The following is a 22971-nucleotide window of genomic DNA, read 5'->3' as shown; positions in this document are numbered from 1 at the left end:
GCTGGGAGTTTCTAGGGCTTCGGTCCTGCCCCACACTGAAACACATGTAGCACATGTGGTGTCTCCTTGGGCAAGTGACTTGGTTCGAAATGTGCCTCTGTTCACCCAGCAGTGAATGGGTACCCGGTAGGATGAGACGGCAATGCGGTGGTAAACCTTCTAGCGCCTAACAGGCAGCTTGAGTGGTATACTCCCCAGGGAGCTGAGAATGATTGTTGAGTGCACACTGATCAATTGACCGGAGGAGTAAATGTCTAAGCACTTAGAGCTTGCTTATGCATGGAGTGCAACGCCATATAAATGGACTATTTTTATTATTATATCTTCTGTGCTATGATACGATATATGTACATATACATCTAACATACACTATGGATGAAATTAATGTGTAATATTTATATATAATGTACATTAATATGTATATCTACCTTTCATGTTGATAGTTATATTTATTCCATATGTAGCTAGTTTGTACCCTGCCCTACGAGGGTGTTCTGTACAATAAAAATTCTTGATTCTTGATCTTGATTCTTGTAATGTCTTGGCTTCACTATATCTAATGGCTATGGTTTAATACACGAGTAATGGTGATGGTCATGATTTATCATACAGGCGTAGTGTGTTTGTTTGTTTGTTTGTTTATCTGTAGTGCGACACGTACAGGTTCCCAGGGAACTGGGGCGGTCAGGTAGCCTAGTGGTTAAAGCGTTCGCTCGTCACGCCGAAGACCCGGGTTCGATTCCCGACATGGGTACAATGTGTGAAGCCCATTTCTGGTGTCCCCCGCCTTGATATCGCTGGAATATTGCTAAAAGAGGCGTAAAAAAAACCATACTGACTCACTCCCATGGAACTTTGGAAATGAATATGTTGTAAAGTACAGGTGATGATCCTGATTCATGCCACGGTGACAAGAGTTCTCTAATAGGTCATCGTTGTACTTCTAGGTTGTGTGGTCGAGTCCTCGGAAGACACTTATAAGCTTGGAGGACCGGCGTTTGATAGATGACCAGAGGATCAGCGTTGAGCGACCCTACATCAAGGAATGGAATCTACACATCAGGAATGTTCGTTATAACGACAGTGGGACATACAAGTGTGAGATCAACACAAACCCTATACAGTTTAAAGAAGTGACACTCAAAGTTGTAGGTGAGTCATAGATGAAGCCCTGTCACGTACATCTATCACACTCTAAGTTGTAGATGAGTCATAGATGAAGCCCTGTCACGTACATCTATCACACTCCAAGTTGTATATGAGTCATAGATGAAGCCCTGTCACGTACATAAATCACACTCTAAGTTGTAGATGAGTCATAGGTGAAGCCCTTGTCACGTACATCTATCACACTCCAAGTTGTATATGAGTCATAGATGAAGCCCTGTCACGTACATAAATCACACTCTAAGTTGTATATGAGTCATAGGTGAAGCCCTGTCACGTACATCTATCACACTCCAAGTTGTAGATGAGTCATAGATGAAGCCCTGTCACGTACATCTATCACACTCCAAGTTGTATATGAGTCATAGATGAAGCCCTGTCACGTACATCTATCACACTCCAAGTTGTAGATGAGTCATAGGTGAAGCCCTTGTCACGTACATCTATCACACTCTAAGTTGTAGATGAGTCATAGATGAAGCCCTGTCACGTATATCTATCACACTCTAAGTTGTAGATGAGTCATAGATGAAGCCCTGTCACGTACATCTATCACACTCCAAGTTGTAGATGAGTCATAGGTGAAGCCCTGTCACGTACATCTATCACACTCCAAGTTGTAGATGAGTCATAGATGAAGCCCTTGTCACGTACATTTATCACACTCTAAGTTGTAGATGAGTCATAGATGAAGCCCTGTCACGTACATCTATCACACTCTAAGTTGTAGATGAGTCATAGATGAAGCCCTGTCACGTACATCTATCACACTCCAAGTTGTATATGAGTCATAGATGAAGCCCTGTCACGTACATAAATCACACTCTAAGTTGTAGATGAGTCATAGGTGAAGCCCTTGTCACGTACATCTATCACACTCCAAGTTGTATATGAGTCATAGATGAAGCCCTGTCACGTACATAAATCACACTCTAAGTTGTATATGAGTCATAGGTGAAGCCCTGTCACGTACATCTATCACACTCCAAGTTGTAGATGAGTCATAGATGAAGCCCTGTCACGTACATCTATCACACTCCAAGTTGTATATGAGTCATAGATGAAGCCCTGTCACGTACATCTATCACACTCCAAGTTGTAGATGAGTCATAGGTGAAGCCCTTGTCACGTACATCTATCACACTCTAAGTTGTAGATGAGTCATAGATGAAGCCCTGTCACGTATATCTATCACACTCTAAGTTGTAGATGAGTCATAGATGAAGCCCTGTCACGTACATCTATCACACTCCAAGTTGTAGATGAGTCATAGGTGAAGCCCTGTCACGTACATCTATCACACTCCAAGTTGTAGATGAGTCATAGATGAAGCCCTTGTCACGTACATTTATCACACTCTAAGTTGTAGATGAGTCATAGATGAAGCCCTGTCACGTACATCTATCACACTCTAAGTTGTAGATGAGTCATAGGTGAAGCCCTGTCACGTACATCTATCACACTCTAAGTTGTAGATGAGTCATAGGTGGAGCCCTTGTCACGTACATCTATCACGCTCTAAGTTGTAGATGAGTCATAGGTGAAGCCCTGTCACGTATATCTATCACACTCTAAGTTGTAACTCAGTAGTACAGATGAAACCCTTGTCACGTACATGGGTAAAGGAGGACGGTATATAGTGGGTATCTCTCCTTGTATAGGGATAAAACTCACAGTTTTAACTGGGAATCAATCTAGTTTTAGTACGGATAGAAGAGGCAATGTCCTTAAATGCTACCTGAGTCATAGTATCAAGCATAGACAATCTAGTTGTCGTTCAATTCATGTCATCAATACGTAGGGTCACAAAGTTATCTCAGAGCTCCGACAGTCGTAATAAGGTTCGTTTAAAGTATGTAAGTTAACTTCTTTGATAGGCATTTAGAAGTTGGAGTACTAAGTACACAACAGGCTCCTCTACTCCAGTATACAATATCTACCCTACTGTATAAATTGCCTCCTACGTGTATATATTCTTGCTTACTGCACTATGTAAATCACTTGCTTGATAACGGTGTTAGAACCTACACCGAAACGTCGCTCTTAATTGTAATAAAGAAGTTGTTCATCCATAAATTCTTATCCTTACTATGTAAGTTAAGGTAATATTAATGCAGATTTCGCTTTGCAGAAATGTAGTGTCTAATAGCACCGGTATACGAACACGCACGCTCTTTGTTACCTCCCAATCCTTGTTCCATGGGTTGTTACGACTAGCGCGAGGGACTTGTTCGAAAATGATAAAATAAAACCATATATTCAGAAAAAAACTACAAAACACAGAAATAACTATTTCCTTTCAAATGAACACATGTCATCTACTAATGCTTTTCTCGTTGGGTGAGTGAGTGAATAATGCGTGTTCCATCATTCTCTTTATCAACCCCATAACGGTAAATCAATAGGTGGAATGAAAAAAGCCGGGGGTAATCAATTTGAACATGTAACCACTGCTTCATCTTCATTAAGGGGAACATATAATGCGATTAGTACACCAACAGGAAACATATGTTTCCTTTAGAGTGTGAAAACTGGAAAAAAGCTGACATTTATTTGAATGATTTTGGAAGACATCAATTTTGCATTTACCACAAGTTATCTCCCTTTGACAGTTCCGCCCACCATCATCAGCAAACTTTCCTCCGACAACCTAAAACTGAGGGAGTCAGAGACGGCGGAGCTGGTGTGCAACGTCACGGGGGTGCCACACCCAAATGTCACATGGTTCAAGCGGAATTTCAGACTTGGACGAGGTCATAAAGAACGTACGTACATGTACCTGAAAACAGTCACCATCCCTACTGAGCCACCTGGGTCTGCATTAAGTGTAGGGTCTTCCCGTGTTGTAGTGTATTATTATATGTTATGTTGTTATATTTTGGTTGTTCAAGTTAATAGAATTAGTTGGACCAGAGGCAATGCAGGGTCTTCCCGTTTTGTAGTGTATTATAATATGTTATGTTGTTATATTTTGGTTGTTCAAGTTAATAGAATTAGTTTGACCAGAGGCAATACAGGGTCATCCCGTTTTGTAGTGTATTATAATGATATGTTATGTTGTTATATCTTGGTTGGTAAAGTTAATAGAATTAGTTTGACCAGAGGCAATGCAGGGTCATCCCGTTTTGTAGTGTATTATAATGATATGTTATGTTGTTATATCTTGGTTGGTAAAGTTAATAGAATTAGTTTGACCAGAGACAATGCAGGGTCTTCCCGTTTTGTAGTGTATTATAATATGTTATGTTGTTATATTTTGGTTGTTCAAGTTAATAGAATTAGTTTGACCAGAGGCAATGCAGGGTCATCCCGTTTTGTAGTGTATTATAATGATATGTTATGTTGTTATATCTTGGTTGGTAAAGTTAATAGAATTAGTTTGACCAGAGGCAATGCAGGGTCTTACCGTTTTGTAGTGTATTATAATATGTTAAGTTGTTATATTTTGGTTGTTCAAGTTAATAGAATTAGTTTGACCAGAGGCAATGCAGGGTCTTCCCGTGTTGTAGTGTTTTATAATGATATGTTATGTTGTTATATCTTGGTTGTTCAAGTTAATAGAATTAGTTTGACCAGAGGCAATGCAGGGTCTTCCCGTTTTGTAGTGTATTATAATATGTTATGTTGTTATATTTTGGTTGTTCAAGTCAGCGACATTTGTTGGACCAGAGGCAATAACTTTTATAATTTAACTCCTTTTCTAGTCCGGCTACCCACAGGGACAGTGCATAGTGGCAATAGATGGTAATTTGGCTTCCTTCTTTAGAAAGAATTTCAGTGGCATCGTAGTTGAGGCTCGGGGTGCAAAGTCGTCAAAGCCGCTTAATTGGCTGTGTAGAGTTGTGTCCGTCAACCACACCAGAATCTCTTTATGATTATGGGTTGGAGTACCCCATTCGCCCTTCTTCCGTACCTGGTTTGACAGCACCGTGCCCGCGCTCTTTGGCCTCAGTAGACCGGTAAACATCTCTCACGTGTCACGCTTGGCGATGTTCTTTTTCATTAATCTGTCACCATGTCTTATAACTGAAATACTGTTCAAAGCGGAATTTACCCTAACTCACTCTTAATGTGAAATCCACTATTTGGTGCTGACAGACTTATGGTGACAAATTCAGCCAACAGAAGCTATAATAGGTGGCACAAGTATGTCATTGTCATTATAACGTCTTAGTGTTGTAGACGTTCATTTAGATTTGTCGGTGCTTCTGAAAACTCATAATCACGAAATATCCCTGTCAATATTATTTACAGATATAGCCAAGATGGTCTTTTCAAAATGTGATCTATCTATATGTTTTTGTATATACAAAATATACATATACACAGAACTGTTTACATTTCATATATCAATGTGTTACTATCTTCCTAGATCCGTTTACATCTGAGTATAACAGTTCACCCCAAGGGAACTGGGTTCATCGGGTTTCTTTCGAAAGAGGATATGCCGACGAATTCCGAAAGTTATCCAATAAAGAAACACTATTTCTGTTTTCAATCTCAGCGTGTACTTTAAAAAAAGTGGAAGTTCGTTACATCTTTGAAAGATAAAGGTTAAGTACTGTTCTTTAATCAACAAATACCTGACGGTCCCTTCCCACTGATTGCTATAACCCAGTTCTGATATGTTTCACACGTTAGACGAAAAAAAATAGATTATCTTTTTCTAAACGAAAGCGCAGTTGGTTGAGAATAAACAAAGGTTTTTGTCTAATCACAGCACAGATCCATGGTCAAACAACACAAAAATAGGTCTCTGGTTTTGAAAGAAGTGCTTTCGGTTGTGGAATTATTTCCTGTCGTTATTCTGTATACTTTTAGTGGTAAAAGCATAGTTTGACTGGTGTTTGAGTCGATAAAAGTCCTGAACTTTGACAATACGGTCGAGATAATTTTAGCATGATGCAGGGATTTTATTTCCTGGCAAACTCGTGTAAATTTAATTGGAGGTCTTTTTTTGTCATACCCTCAAAGATTAACGGCTTCACGTAAAACTCAAGGATCCGGCTTCGCCTCATGGGAGAGAAGACACATTCCCTCCGGCAGCCATCATTTATTGTCTTAGAATGTGCGCCGGTTTTATCTCTCGAGTGGACGCACAGCGATCTTTAACCAAAAATCTATCTGGATCCCATTTGGCTCAAGCCGCAGAAGGAACTGATAAAATCATCCTCACTCACTTTTCTGATTTTATTTCCCTTTTACACTGATCCTTGGCGGTGGCATCAGAAAGTCCCTGGGTAGCCACATGTACGATAGGAGTGGAGACGAGATTGGGGTGGAGATGGGACTGAGAAGTCGGCTTTTAATGGGGATACACGGAAGTACACATACGTTATTGACGGTCAAAGATAAGGAAGCTCTCAGGGCTGTGACCCGGCAGCCACTTCACAGTGTCGGACAAAAGGCTATAATGGACGCGCTACTGCCAATTGTTGGTTCTCAATTCACTGATATGTTAAAGGGCAAGGGGTACACTGAGGGTTGGTTTGTTGGTTTGTTGTTTAACGCTGCACTCCAGCTATATGACGGCGGTCTGTAAATAATCGAGTCTGGACCAGACAATCCAGTGATTGATATCGTGAGCATCGATCGACGCAATTGGGAACGATGGGATGCATCAACCAAGTCAGCGAGCCTGACCACCCGATCCCGTTAGTCGCCTTTTACGACAAGCAAAGTCACCTTTTACGGCAAGCATGGGTTGCTGAAAACCTATTCTACCCCGGAATTTTCACGGGTCTACACCGAGGGAATATTGAGGAGATTCGCTCATCAAAATTAAAAAGGCACGGCTAATGTTTTTTAGTGTGCTAAGTATTACATGATTATTATTTTCCTGTGGTTAGCGCAGATCAGGATAACAAATGTATTTTTTGGAGATGAAAAATGTCAGATTTAACGTTACGTACAGATTCCAAACATTAGCTGTTGTGGTATAACGTCTTGTCATTGTAAGTTTACTCTGATTCGTGAGGGTTGGATCCTCTGTCGTTTTTTGTTTTGTACATATCTTGTTTCTGGTCGTTTTTTTTGTTTCATTTGAAGGGTGCTGAATCAACAATTACTCGGATGTTATTACACATTGATTAAAAAACAAATAGTTACAATACAGTTACATCAGGAACACGACAAGATTGATTATTTCACAAGAATATGAACCCACTTTCTCTTCCGGTGATGTCCTTTTGGATTCAAATTAGGAACGGGTATGGTTGACCGAGGTGGCTACGGAACGGCAATTCGCTATGCAGAGTTGAGTCCCATCGTGCCAGGAACTTATGATTGTGGGTTCGAATAGTCGAATCAAAATCGCGTAACGAAATCGACATCCGATTTGTAAACGACATGGACTTCAACGTGCAAATTTAGGTCGACTGCAGCATTTGCTAAACATGTATACCGTCAACTGGGCGTAGACATATTTTCGAAATCTTTTAATGTTTTTAATCAAGATGCTTACGCAATTTGATGTACTTCGCGATGGAAGACCCGATTATGACTATATATATCTTGATCATCGATTAGATCGTCTTGTTTGAAGCAAATGCAAGTGATATGAGAGGTGAAATCTGATTGGTCAATAGGAGGGGCATAGGAGGGACATAACTCGTAATAGCCACTGGTGGCGCTACAATCGTGCCCAGAACTCCCAGCCTCGTTCGGCAAGGATGGAAACTGGACTTTGACAGTGAGTTTACTCCCTTGCCTTCGACACATCGAGCGTTTCTCCCGCATCAGACTGACACGCCCTGACAAAACTGAAATAGTGATCAAAGTCATGGTAAACCAAACTCACTCAGTAGAATATAAAACTGCAAATAACTCTGTGGATTTTGTTTCAGGAATCGGTCTAGAAGGGGAGGTGTTGATAATCCACAATGTCACCCGGTACTGTGACGACATCTACGAATGCTACGTTGACAACGGCATTCCCCCGGCTGTCAGTAAAGCCATCAGAGTGGTCGTGGAATGTAAGTCTCATATTGACATGCCTGTTGCCAGCTGTGTTGTCAGAGTGAAGATATGCCTTATATAAACGCCAGTCAGTTACAATGTCAAGAAAGCATGTCCTGAAAATTAGATCTACTGAAACAGTTTCTATTCACATACAAGAAATAGCTGAGAGATACATTACACACAGGTTTTTAGTTCTTGTCAAGGTCAAAGTACCAGATGTATAGGTCTCTGCATCTACATACGTTCACTGGTAAAGAATACAGCCGTAGGCCCTGTAGCTCACCTGACCACATGCGAAACGCTGTACCTTATTTAAAAGACTTTCAAGCAACGTGACACTTTTCTTTCATCGCATTATCTGAAAAAATATACAAACATGGCTTTTCCTTTATGTTAACAATGAATACCGAAAGTCAACTGAAAGTTTGGCTTTTCGAACAATCCAGTGCGGGACCAGCTTTGATGTAACTCATGCAAAGCTTCATCTTTACAGTTCCAGAGAGGAAATCGAAAATATAGAATTAGTGGACAGTGGTGAAGACATGTTAAGTAGAAATTCACAGAGAAACTGTTTCAATTTGTTCAACCCTACTGCACACTAACCACACGTTACATTTACAATGTACAATGCATCCGCCTAAATGGCTGGTAAATGAATAAAGACAGCTTTACAGTGATTGCCAGGGAGATCTTCTGATCTTCTGATCGAAAGAATCTGAAAAATCTAAAACAGACACCAAAGTAATCATTCATGCATCGTTGCGTCAGTAGTTTCGGAAAAGAAGTCGAGATGTGAAAAGTTCTACATTTTCCCTGTTTCAAGGACAATATTCTCAAATCGATACGTCGAACAATGACACCCTTTAATCTATTCGTTAAAGACGAAGCCCTGTGATTTCCACAGCACAGGCAAGACTCCTTCCGGAAATGAATGTCACGGCGACCTTCTTCAATGATGTCTGGAAACCCATTGAACTCTATACAGTCCCGCGTTATATGACCTTTCGTGTTTATATAGACTACTATGATATTATGGTTATACGTTTATCAGTGTTTCTGGTTCTACACTGCATGGTTCCATTGTACTGACTGATAGTCGAGCCCTTTCCTTCACAGACATGGAACACACAATATTTATTAACACTCACACAGTGAATAGCCAAATTCCATGGAAACTCGACAGTACCAGACATCGCTTTATTATGCATATATGACCTGTGTCAAGAAATTATTTCATCTACGAAAAACATAATTGAGGTTCAGAAACCTCCCAAACATTTGAAAGTCTTCGTGTGGTTTTTCACGAGCCAAACAGCATGATCAAACGTTTCAAGGTTCATTAGAGAGTCATTATTTCTAATTCAATCTTGATTTCTAAATCTTCCCTTGAAGTACTGTCTTGAAATGACGTAGGAACATCGTTGCTGATGATGTGATGAGCTGAAAGGGGTCTTTTATGGGCCATACCAACACCCTCCGCAACAATAGCGTTGTCTTCTTCAAGATGTTTACATAACATGAAGTCTGCGTGTTGTAATTACTCAACTGAGCGGCTTCTGTAAACCAGATGCCCCCACTCACAAGTAAATGTGCGCCAAATTACTTAATAAACTGACGTAACGCAGCTTTCCTGTAGGTTTTGTACACTGCGGACTCTGCGGTGGAGTTTTTGTAAAAGAGTTTTGAAAAAAACCTCAACAAAACTGTCAGTATTGACGAAGGCAAGAGTCATTGTGTAAATATTGCTTAATTAATAACACGAATTTGGACAAAAAGGGAATGAACCGAATTGAACTAAATTCTGCTTGCAACATCTTGGACGTGTTGATTCAACAAAGCTACATATTTGTTGTTACCATCTATCCACACCTAAATACTCTTCTACCTACACATCTCACCAGGCACAACTGCCAGCATCAATGACACCGCTTCACTGAGGCAATTCGCTCCATATTACTTTTCATTCTGTCTTCACCCAAATGGCTCTCTTCTCCTGCCCCTTTCCCCATCAACCAACTTTGACTTTATCTCGCTCCTGCTCAGCTCCTCACATGGCTTTACCATAGACATGCATTGGAGATCTCGCAGATTGTGGAGAAGTGATACACATGTACATCCTTAGTTGTATGCCATGCTTGTCATTATAACACAGTCATTTAGTTCCATGACATTTAAAAGTTCCTACTAGTCTTTATGTAAACTTTCCAGAGATGACCCTGTTGGACGTATTTATAGCCTTTAGGCTTGTCCCGGGATGACGCCAGAGATTCATATTGATGTCATGGCATGTTCTTTCGTAGTTCCTCCGGAAGTGGTGATGACCAACAAGCGCATAGGACATCGCCTTGGACGTGAGACTATACTAGAATGCAGTGTGTACGGTAACCCTCAAGGTCTTACATTCTGGAAGAAAAATGGCCGCCAGATTATAACTGACGAACGGTTTACGGTGGAGGCGTACGAGGACATTGAGAATAGGATAGTGACTCTCAGTCTCCGCATCAACCCACTGGAGAAGCAGGATTTTGGCAGATACGTCTGTGAGGGAAGTAACCATCTAGGGATGGACAGAGAAGAAATGGTCTTATATGGCAAGTGATTTGTTTCCCTGAATTTGGTTTAGCTTAGTTTGACATTTTGAATGCATACATTGTGGTTTAATGTTAATTCAGCAGAATTCTAGGTTTCTGACGCCGGCCTGTAAATAATCGTGTCTGCGTTTAACAGCCCTGTGACTGATCTGATGAGCACCGTGTCTAACCACCAGACCCATTTGGTCGCCTATTAAGACAAGCATAGGACTGGGGTCCATAAAGAGTTGTTAAATAGTACTTTATCATTTTGAGAATTATTATTAGACTAATAATAAAAACTTGATAACCGAGGAACTATAATGAAAATTTTCATTAAGTGAGGAAAACACGTTTGCAAGTTTTAGTATGAATGTGTCTTATCAATTAGCATCACAAAAGTGAATATGTTGAACAAATACCGGTTTCATGGTTACATGGCTGTTAATAATCGGAATGAGTCGTAAATGGAAAATGTCACTGCTAACATGTTGTATATTGTTGAATATGAAAAAAACAGTGAATTATTTTTTTGGTTATCTTTGACAGAAATTGAGCCGGAAATTACTACAACGCCTTCCACAACACAAAGGCCGTTTTACGAAGTACTACCAGATATACCCGACGATGTTGATGAAGACAAGGATGAGGAAAGTAGCTACGTCTCCGACCGACAACGCCCTGGACCAGCCTCCACCATATACCCGGATCAGTACCCGGGTAAATACCCGGACAAACTCCAACCTACCAGATCCCCAACCAGTCGATACAGTGGAGAGACGGGCAGTATGTATAATGTTCAAATACGAGAAGTCTTTTAATGGCATGCAGAACTTGGTAGAACATGATTTTTAGGTGATTATATTAAGGTATATCGTAGCGCGTCTGCTTAATTCCGGAGCTCTGGTATATAGTCTAAACGTTTACGAGTGAGTGAGTTTGGTTTAACGCCGTTTAGAACAGTATTCCAGTTATACCACGGCGTGTTAGCTCAATGTGGAAGGAAAACCCGAAGTGATGGGGGTTTTAGACGTTTACCATTTAGATGAAACCTGCGAGCACGGGTATGGTGCTGACAAATCTGGAAACATAATCAGAACGAATCTGGGATTCGAACCCACGACCATACGCTTCTGGCATGCCTATGGGACGCCACTCATGCCCCCGGAAGAACATGACGAAACGTGTGTGGGTAACAACTTCTTTCTTGTTTTTAATGACGTTACAGCTGCAGTTCTGGTCCTTTCTGGTCAATATCATCACAGGGGACAAGACGTGGCACGTAAACGTACTTAAAAGTTACAATAAACAGTTGTTATATTTCGCCGTATCAGTGTTTCACCTTTTTTAAGATACCTTGGAAAGTTCTCATCTATACGTGGTTCACAAAAAGCATTTAACTCTATTAAATAACCAGTTTCCAGTGGGTCTCACGGCAATTGACACATTATCATCGGTATGAAAGAGGGTGTTTTTCTTTCTTTAAAATCTCATAAATGAATCTCAGTAAAGTTACCCTTTGTGATCTGATCCAGCCTTGGAGGGGTAGAGGACTGTATATAGGCTCCCTGATGATACACTGAACACATCTATATTGAATTAGTCGCCAGTTCTCCGGCCTAGTTGGTGTTTATAACGTTAGATAATATCACATACACACAGGGGCGAATCTGATTTCATTCAAGATGTCAGATTAAAATAAGAAATGCGAAGCTTATTTACCTTATTACATTATTATGATGTTCTCTATCATTGGCAATGCAGTTACGCTGGTAAATAGAAATACACAAAAGGTTAACACTCGCATAGGGTGTATTCCTTATTAAATAAACTCATTGGAGGATGTTCAATCAGTTCTGCAAGATATTTCAAGCCGTCTTAATCTCAAGACATCTGATCACAGTTTGAATTGAATTCTTTAATGTTTTTTTCTAATTCTTTTCAGATGACCCCAGATCCATTCTCCGTCATAGAAACTGTGCCTCAGATGAAAAATATACTTTTATTACATCCATATTGACTGTGATTAATATTTGGTTGATTTCTTGACCTCAACATACTGTATCATAGCTGACACCAAAGTGAAGGTCACATGACGTCACATCCGGCTGGTATGCGATCCAATGGGAAACCTGGATACTAAAAGGCTTGCAGTGAGTAGACGGAAGGATTCGGTTGCAGATGGACCGTGTGTGTGTGTTTTGAACCAGTGGTGTCTAATGTCGAAGGAAAAGGTGATAATAGCAGGCAGTATTATTGATTGGAAAACACTTTCTCGTTATCATGTTGCATCTTATAGATGCAGAACACTGTGAAGAAGCGCAAGCACCCGGGAACCAAATGAACTCAAGGTGAAATACAACGGTTCTTAAAAGGGAAGGTCATTGTTTAACCCGACAAAAGTTTCAGTCACCTTATTGGAGGGAGAGCAAAGGCAATGCTATTTGTTTATTGTTATCAACTGTAATGAAATCAGCTCAGTACCAAATTGAAGCAGTGGAGCTGAAAATAACATATTTGCATCGATGCTACCCCCACTAATAACTGCTGGGACGAGTCCAGGCTCTGTACAAATATATTTACAACCGTGTAAAATACACTGCTCTCTTGTGTCGTATGATATCAATGATTGTATACATTGCTTTGTATGCAATTGAATCGTTCAACATATCCAAATTCGTATTTCGATCAACGAATCCATCATTCCGATTCTTGTGTATCTTTTACGAATGTTTCACCAAGTGGGATTAATATTTGAAATGTCCATTAACGTGATTCAGAATGGTAAGCCATTAATAAAACAAATAAGTATGACGTACAACCATATATCAATAATACATACAAATACAACCTTCATTTTTAGAGGAAACAAAACAATAATTGTTTGTATGTAAAGTTAATATCATACCAGAAAGATCTCATAGTGGGAACAGTTGTACACATTATTCTTGTAATACTATTGTTTCAAAATTCCATTTAAGATGTTTTATGCTATTGTAGAAAATATGTAGAACACATTACCAACAACTGAGGTTTTTCGCTCTCTATGCACCCGTCACTGTTGAAAGTGTTTGTTCCAAGGTTGTATGACCTTGAGCGCTTGATCATTTATTGAATAGGTAAAATCAAGGTCAGGCCCCTCACACATTCAATGATGACATTGAAACTCGAGTTCACTCCCCTTGATATGAACATGATATGTATTGTCGCATAAGGCACGTTGGCCGAATTCTTGCATATTTCCTAGTCTTATTTGTATCCGGGATGAATGACAAATAATCTTTTGTAAAACGTGTTATCCTTTGTATCACAAGTCAACTTTGTCCAATTATGTTAAAACTAAACTACACACAGCATTCTCCATGTCATCAGGTATCACGTTTTCGTTGTAATATTTAATTGAGATTTCCCTAATAGTCAATTTTAGTTCACAATTTAATTGCTATAATTATTATCACTGATCTGAAGTGCTTCTCCCTCTGTAATTGATCCGACACTCATACTCATCCGACCCCTCCCCCATTGCACGGGAGCAATATTGTACACCCTCTGTATATACGACTGTGTAGGTATTGACTGAACGCTCTCTAGACGTGTGTATCAATGATGTACATATTTATCGGAGATTGCTATGGTGCTATCAAGCAAAATGTAGTTAGTGTACTTAATTATTAAACAAGGGGCCGTTGCCCTCAAAATAACGAATACGCTGCATTGTATCTGGCTGTCAAAACACACTCTTCTTGTCCGTAAACCAATTTTGATAATCTAATTCAATCTGGAAATAGCTGGTTGCTATAGTTAATAAGCGACAATTTCGTCCCAAGCGTCCCATTTTCAAAAGGGGTTTCACTGATGGAACGTTACAAAAACGTGGAGTGCTTTTCCACTCAAGCCTCATTGTGGAGCTAGGGTCCCGGATGCAAAGAAAATTTCTGGGTCAAGGCCAAACAACACTTTTATGTGTTAATATAAATATCTAGGTAAAATCGTGAAAATTTGGTAGTGTGATTATCTATGTTAAAATGGTTTAGGAATTGCATACGTCTTTTGTGAGTTTGGTAGTTGTTGATAGATTGTTTAAACAGACAGGCTTCAAACTGTGACATGTTGGTAATAGGCGTGGAAAGCAACATCTACACAATATAGCATGCTTATCACATTACAAAAAAGCAACAATTTCTGGATAACATTTATTTGAACATGGTATGGTTAACTACAAGTAATTGGGTTCAAAGTGTGCTTCAGAGCTTAATTTGAAGACGTTTATCTAGAGAGTTAAGACAACTATTGGTGTGTTTAGATATTGCTTTGATTTGTTTCCATATGTGACAAGAGAAACACAATGTTGTACCTTGTATTTGAATCCATGTATGGTGGGCAGCGCTCCAGAGTACATGTGCTAGTCCTCGTTGGCAACTTGAGTGTACATGTGACTTCCATGCTATCGTCCCTTCACTTCACCTGTACAGTAGGACAATCTAGCGGCACCAAACTCCTTACATAGCCTCATGAAGCATTTCACAGTGACATAGCAAAATCGGTTAAATGTTCAATTTACAATGGAGTTTATTTGATTTATGAAAAGAACAGACGCCAAACAATGATGCAAGTCATACTATTATATATTTCTAAAGCTATGAATTGGCCATTTCAATACATAACACATGCATATACTGATCAAATATCGTTAGAAATCATGAATATATTTGGCGATGTTTTCATGAAATTGTGTGCTCCGTTTTCACTACAAAAGATGTCCCCCCAAACATTCTGATTCCTTACGTTTCTTGTGCAGTATATTTTAGTTCATGGTAAATTCCGGCTAGCAAAAGTGCACAAAATAATAGTCTTGGCAGTCAATATTATCTTATGTTCTGATGATAATTTATTATTGGTCAATCATGGATTATTTTAGTTTTAAGAAACTACTCATGCGTGTATGATATGCTAAGTGTGTGATGTTGTTGGACAAACTTGTCCATCAATGTTCTTCATTATTTATTTCTTTATCAGTTGATTTTGATCTCTGTGTATATTCCCACCATCTTTCACTGTCTTGTTGAAATCATCCATGGCAAATTGTAGATAATAAACTGTGTATATTTACACTTGTCGGTGTTTTCTATCACGCATCTCAATGTGATCGTCTATAGCCCCAGCAGGCGTGCGATAAACAATTAAAGGACATTTGTTTGAATGTCTCGTCATCGTCAAATTACGTGTGTATCTGATCAACCGAAAAAGTATATTTCAAAAATAACTCTTCAAAGTTCTGGCCATCATACTCGACATAAGGATATCCAGTTACATATGTATGAGTGAGTATTGTTTTACGGCGCGTTTAGCAATATTCCAGCAATATCACGGCGGGAGACACCAGAAATGGGCTTCACATATTGTACCCATGTGGGGAATCGAACTCGTGTCTTCGGCGTAACGCGCGAACACTTTAACAATTAGGCTATCCGAATGTCTCTAAATATGTATGATAAAGTCTCACAATCTCAGTACTAGTCGTCACCACACTTAATTATCCATGACGGGATCGTGTGGTCACGCTCGGTGACTTGGTTGATGCATTGATATCCCAACTGCGTAGATCGAAGCTCATGATATCAACCATTGGATAGTTTGGTCAAGAATTGACTAATTACAGACCGCCGTCATATAGTTGGTATATCGCTGTGTGCGACGTTAAACAACAACCAGTGACTGTTAGAGGTATGTAGCCTCCTTGACCCGGTTAGGCATGGTGCAGGAAAGCATTATCGAGCACGAAACGCTTGTCCCAGTGTACATACGATTCATCCCGCTTCTTCAACACCAGTGATGATTAAGATGAGTAGCATGCACGATGGCGTATGTTCTACGTGCAGAGAAGCATTCACGAACACAGAACACTTGTCCGTGTATACAATGAAATCCATGACCAGAGATGTGCCGCTCGCCCCTCACAGCTACCCATGCGCCAGTTCATATCAGCGGCCGTTCCATCATCATAGTGTGACGTCTTCTTTTACATAACAAACTTAAAAGTACGCGTATGATTTCAATATATCATCGTGTGATATTATCTGCCTCCCAGCAATACACACGACTCACTTTGGACATATCTCTGTCTCATTAAAATCACATTTTTTTTTGTCTCCGTCAAGATATGAAGATGTCAGTCTTCTACAACGTTTCGGCTTCATTTTTTCACCGCCTCGATTCGGAAATTGCTATCTCTGCCAAAATAAAACCGCCACAGAACACAACTATGCCCTCGACATAAATCGTTTTGTGTCGATTCTATTGACAGCTGTAGTTCACAAACAAGAAATTAAGATGTATAGAATAACCACACCGTACATACCAACCTCCGAGGTCACGTGGGTAAAGCGTCTGCCGGAGAGCGGGCGGTCGGTGGTTCGATCCCCGCCCGCGTCAAACCAAGGATGTTAAAAAAAGGTGCTCATTGTTGACCTGGCTGGCGCTGCGCAGTAAGGTGGTAAAACAAGGACCGGTCGGCTCTCGTGTGTCTTGGTGGGGTACACACACACGTGGATGCGCGTCGTTAAATAGCGCAATAATCTTTGTCACCTCACCTCACCTCACCTCACCTCACCTCACCTCACCTCACCTCACCTCACCTCACCTCACCTCATCTCAAAATAATAGCGCGGCCTTTCATATGGTTTCGGATTTCCACGATTACCTTTGTTTTCTAAATACAGAAATCAGATATGCTTGTCGCTCATTCGTAGCGAGAAGTTAATAAGACGCTGATTGTCCGATTAGAAAGTTCACGACTGACGCGACTTATGATGGAGTCCTCAGACCTTCATGGAAAGAAGAATGTATCTCATTGTATCTCATTGTGATCAGATTACCTTGACAAGAGACCTGTTCCCACTTACACTTGGGCTCAATTAGTCGGAACATCTCCCAGACCCCTAAGAGGAAACACTAGCTATTCATATTATATGTGGTTAATGAGCCCTGGTTCTGCAGTCAATGATAATGGCAATTCTTTAACACAGCAGCCTGTTGTTTAACGCACATTAATAGATTCTACTTATAGTCTGCAAATAGATTATGTTTTTATTGCATTGTGGAAATGGTTAAATTTTAAAGAAGCAATCATTTAACAGAGCAAAAGACGATCGTTGAATTGAACTGGCGTACACAAATATGTTAGTCATCAATTCTAATTAATTTTCAACGTCACGACTTTAAAACCACTTACCTATCACCACGGCTAGTGGCTAAAGCGTTGTCTCGTTACGCCGAAGACACATGTTCATTTCCCACATGAGTACAATGCGTGGAGCTTATTTATTATGTCCACCGTCGTGATATAACTGTAATATTGATAACAACACGCGTAAAACCATGTCCATTGTGACATCTTCCGGGAACACGATACCTACATGGTGAAGAGGGGAAATTATTGGTAAAGATTTGTTTGTTCCACTTAGGGATCAGTTATTGGTATTCGGATATTTTACAGCTTCTAGAAAGATATTCTTTAAATTAAAACTATGAGCCTAAATATACTCAAAACGCAAAAACACAAAACGCAAAAGTAGTAAAACCGTAAATATCTGACAGAGTGTTGCCGACATCCATACACAATTAATACACAAATGAATCGGTCATTTCTGCATGGATTGGGATTGATTTGTGTGGACAGAATGAGGCACTGCAGAATTTGGAGAAAAGATTGAAAAATCACAAAAACACAACTATGTGAGAAACATACCACGACTGACAGAAGCCCAATGCAACAACCCCATCGGCTGACTGCAAACTGGAGTATCATGTTCATCTGTAGCCTGTTTTTTCCACGTAGCACCAAGCACCAATACAATATTGTCAGACACACGGAACAACACGGGACCATCCCAGATCCGGTCGACCACGTATCATTACAAGAGCACAGCAGATTCATACGGCTACGTCACTAACACGACATAACCACCACGGCCAACTACGGCAAGGCTATGATTGCGTTGGCCATCAGCCCAGACAGTGAGAATCCGGTTACGCGCTGAAGGTATTCGCGCACGACGATTAGTTCGAGGTGTCATATTGACGGACTTGCATCGTCGGCTGTGATGTCCAAGGTTTCAAGGTAACAGAGAATGGCCACAACTGCGATGGAGACAAGTTTGGTTCTGTGACGAGTCACGTTTTATGCTTCGCTGTGCTGAAGGTAGACGTCGTGTTTACAGGCGTCGCGGGGAACGTTGTGCTAGAATCCGCGTAAGGACGTGGACAGATTTGGTGGTGGTAGTGTAATGATGTGAGCAGCCATCTCCTACAGTTGTAGCACGTCAGCTACAACTACAGAACCTCCGACAGTTGGCACAAACACTGCAGGCAAAGTGGGTGAACATTCCCCAGGCCACATTTCGGGATCGGGTTGCTTCCTCGAGACGACGATACCAGTCAGTATTGGACTCTAATGGTGGACATACAAGACATTGAGAACAGATGACCCCCACCTTGAAAATCTACTGTTCCATGTGTGCCATATAGAACCTGGGTCAATAACAATGGTGTGTGCCTATCTGGAACAATCGTTTACTATCTGTTGATTATTTATATGACATATAATATAAATCGAAAATTACTTTTGCGTTTCTTTTTTTGCAGAGTATATTTTATTGTACAATGTACCTTTTATGGCTATAAAAAAATTCAACAGTAAAATTCCAGCCTCTCCCCATCCCCTCTCCCCCCCCCCCCCCCCCCCCCCTCGTCCAGAATATGGTCGGTCCCTAGGTAGTCTTGTGTAATCAACGCAATACTTGCCCCGACTTTTTGATTGCACGTATATGGTAACCGGGACAATTCACAACACTGGACGATTGAACAATGCCAGCATCGACAAATGTATGCAGGTAGTAGTTTATCAAAATGATTATCATGTCCGTGAAATATTTACAGGCACCAATGTATACACTTGACCCTTACCTTCGCTAGGTCTGAAAACCTCCCATTGAATTACGTGTTCAAAAAATCTCTGAAATTCTAATCAAGACAAACAGTTATTTATGGGTGCTATGTTTTACCGCCCGCCTATATATCTCTCAACGAACTGGCCTCCAAATTCCATTTGTGTGTCCCTTGACTCAATTACACCAATGACTCAGCCCTCTAACCAAAGCACGTTAAACCCATGTATCAACAGACCGACCTCTCAGGTTCTCTATCGCCATATCGAGAAGGCCACTATTGATACGCGTGAAAACCTCTTAATATTCTCTCCAATAATACAATCGGGGTGACTTATCAAATAATACAGAAATATAATCTGAGGGCGGATGTCGTATTGGTCCAACTTTAGAAAAGGTCATTATACAGGATGAGGTGTATTATTGGAAGGAAAAGGGATTATCTTATCGTAAGGGTTTTCATGCCTGTCTCGTGTGTTAATGTTAATTATGAATTGTGCTGGTTATCAAATGATTTTGTTTCGCGTTGACCAGTGTTCAAACTTTTAATACATATAAAACGTCAATGCAAGGGAATAACCAGTCTAGATTATCCGCGGAATATATTCCATTCAGCGTTAAGAATAGAAGAGCTGTGAAATTTGTATGAATGGTTCACTGAAAATCAGTGATGACACCAGGTGTTCGCGAAAAGGGTATTTATTATCGTGCCCTACCGGAACTGGTAAAACAATACTTGAACCTTCAGATAAGTCATGGTCTGCCGCTTCACCACCTGCCGCATAAAACAAGTGTAGTAACTAGTGTATGTTTTGCATATATACTGAGTAAAAAAATGAGAATCATTAATAATTTTGGAGATAATTCTTTTGTAGTGAAGAATAAGCACACAATTTAATAAAAGACCCCCCCCCAAAAAAATAATAAAAATAGATAAATAAATAAAATAAAAAAAATAAATAAAAAAAAAAAAAATAAAATAAATAAATAAACAAATACATAAATAAATATAATATATTCGTGATCCCTAACATTTTGTATATATTTTACTGATGTTCATATTCATTAGGAACATACGTGGGGCCAGGTCGTCCAAAGCTTAAATCTTTTCAAGTCGTTACAAGATGAGAAGGGGCGGTCGGGTAGCCTAGTGGTTAAAGCGTTCGCTCGTCACGCCGAAGACCCGGGTTCGATTCCCGACATGGGTACAATGTGTGAAGCCAATTTGTGGTGTCCCCCGCCGTGATATTGCTGGAATATTGCTAAAAGCGGCGTAAAACCATACTCACTCACTCACTACAAGATGAGATGAGTCTTGGTTCGAGTCCAATAATCTTGCTGATTATGACCCTTGTATTGTGCAGCCCCTGAACCCGTGGGTTTATGTATAGGGTAACTCATCTTAGATCTGCGTCACTTTGGGTCTTCTTTCCACATAACGCCATTATATAGTATAACTGAAAAATACCTATTATAACTAATCAGCGACTTTAAACAAACACACATTTTTTTATCAATATTTGCTCTGAAATATAAAACGTGTTGGAAAATTCATTAAGACTGTTATTCTAAGCCAGAGAAACATGATGTTTCTGTAATCACAACTACTGGGTTCTGGGAATGAGATTGACACGTTTGGCGAGGGAGTAACGTGTATAAAAAGACAGAGCAACACTCAAATTTCGTCTATTTGAAATGTTTTTAAACATCCAAAATATTTGATCCAAGCACCAAGTAGGCATCAAGATAGCACTAAATATAACAGTAAAGGTTCTTGGCTGTGTACACAAATCACCAGATGGTTTTTGTCGTTGTGAGTTTGAGTGAAGTTTTAAATTAGAAACTGCTAACATGCTGCAGGCGACCAACATCTAGTTACAACACAAGATAACAGAGCTAAACACAGAACGACATTATCTTGGTTTGTGTAACTGGTCTTTAAAATTTGACATGTTTGATAAGCATGAGATTAAATGATTTTGAACTAGAAGCGTTTACTACAGACGCAACTAATTCGGTTCCTTGAAGCTGCTAAAGAAGTGGTGCGATATTACTGGAAATAGTCGGGAATAGATTCTTGGCGTGGAAATTATGCAATGGCATCTTACGAATACGATTTTTCGCTGACGTCAATGTCCTTGTAGTTTCAAAGTGAGTGGTTTTGACGCCGCATTTTAGCAATTTTCTCGCAGGGGGAGACCAGAAATGGGCTTCACACACTGTACACAAAGAGAAACTATATCAGCGAGTTTTTGGTCACGTCTCTTTGATCTATATTTCAGTAATATGATGGTAGTTGACACAACAAATGGATTCATACATTGTACAAATGTGCGGAATAGAACCCGGTCTAGTCCTCCAACTACTGAGCCACCTCACTGACCCTAAAAATAGACACATACTACGCTTGCTTGATTAATTAATTGATTTTATTTAAATCTTTTGGGGCATCAGAAATTGGTTTCACTCATTGTTCTCGTGTAGTGTATCGAACCCGGACCTTCGTCGTGAGGTGCGAACGCTTTAACCATTGGGCTACCCAACCACCGGGACGCCTTAGAGGACAAAGAGCGATTTCGGGTCTGTTGTGTCGTAAAATGAGTGGATGGTACACGTTGACCACATTCACATTTCTCCAGCATCTATTACTTGTCGTGATTGTAGTTAAGGCGACGCGGATCTGAGCCTTTTGTGAAAATACAGAGTTGCGTCCCTTCCATCAACAAGACAGTAATAAAATGTTTACACTTTTGCCGTTCATGTCTGTTGTCCAGTGAGGCTAATTTGCAACTTCAATTGTAGTAAAACGTTCGTACATCAGTTTGTTTATAGTGTAGTTTGTGTTGTTGTTTTTTGCATGTTTGTAAAATCGTTTACCTCGCAGTTGTCAAGTTAATAAGTGGTTGATTGCCAAACTACTTACTAAGAACACATCACCCTTTGTCGTTGACTACAGAAATTCACACTGAAGTATATATTCTCCTTCCAAGTACATAAGCAGCGCAAATAAAGATCTTTGATCCTACAAAATAAACCAACATCTGTAGAAACTCCAGGAACAAAACAGCCAGTAGACGCGGCGATTCTAAAACATCTTAATATCTCAAGAGCAGGAATCTATTTTCATTTCCCACTTCTGTCAACGTATTTAAATTGAACAACGCTTTTCTTGTCAGTTTGGCAGTTAAATGTGCTTAAGTGGAGAAGTAATGGTTGGGATTTGACTGTTGTGGCCGGTCATGTCAGCTAACTCAATTGTACTGGCACTTGTCTTGGGGTGTTATTGATCTGAGGCTAAACTAGCAGCTTTATTACACGCGAGACAGGAG

The 22971-nt window shown here is 40.1% G+C and overlaps 1 protein-coding gene across 1 annotated transcript in view; it reads left to right on the top strand.

Annotated features, from left to right (window-relative positions):
• The window catches only part of LOC139471662 (lachesin-like), a 69441-nt gene extending 53664 nt beyond the window's left edge, over positions 1-15777 (top strand). The window contains exons 3-8 of the mRNA XM_071254097.1: positions 948-1152; positions 3780-3932; positions 8013-8141; positions 10428-10718; positions 11247-11483; positions 12643-15777. Of these exons, the coding sequence (XP_071110198.1) occupies positions 948-1152; positions 3780-3932; positions 8013-8141; positions 10428-10718; positions 11247-11483; positions 12643-12746 (1119 nt within the window). The 3' untranslated portion in view covers positions 12747-15777. The remainder of the gene's footprint in view (positions 1-947; positions 1153-3779; positions 3933-8012; positions 8142-10427; positions 10719-11246; positions 11484-12642) is intronic.
• Positions 15778-22971: the final 7194 nt, after the last annotated feature.

This window comes from Haliotis cracherodii, unplaced genomic scaffold (genome assembly GCF_022045235.1).
Source record: "Haliotis cracherodii isolate W230 unplaced genomic scaffold, xgHalCrac1.p SCAF_1, whole genome shotgun sequence".
NCBI classification, from domain to species: domain Eukaryota; kingdom Metazoa; phylum Mollusca; class Gastropoda; order Lepetellida; family Haliotidae; genus Haliotis; species Haliotis cracherodii.
The sequence above is the reverse complement of the archived record's forward strand: the minus strand, read 5'-3'. Positions and strand labels throughout refer to the sequence as shown.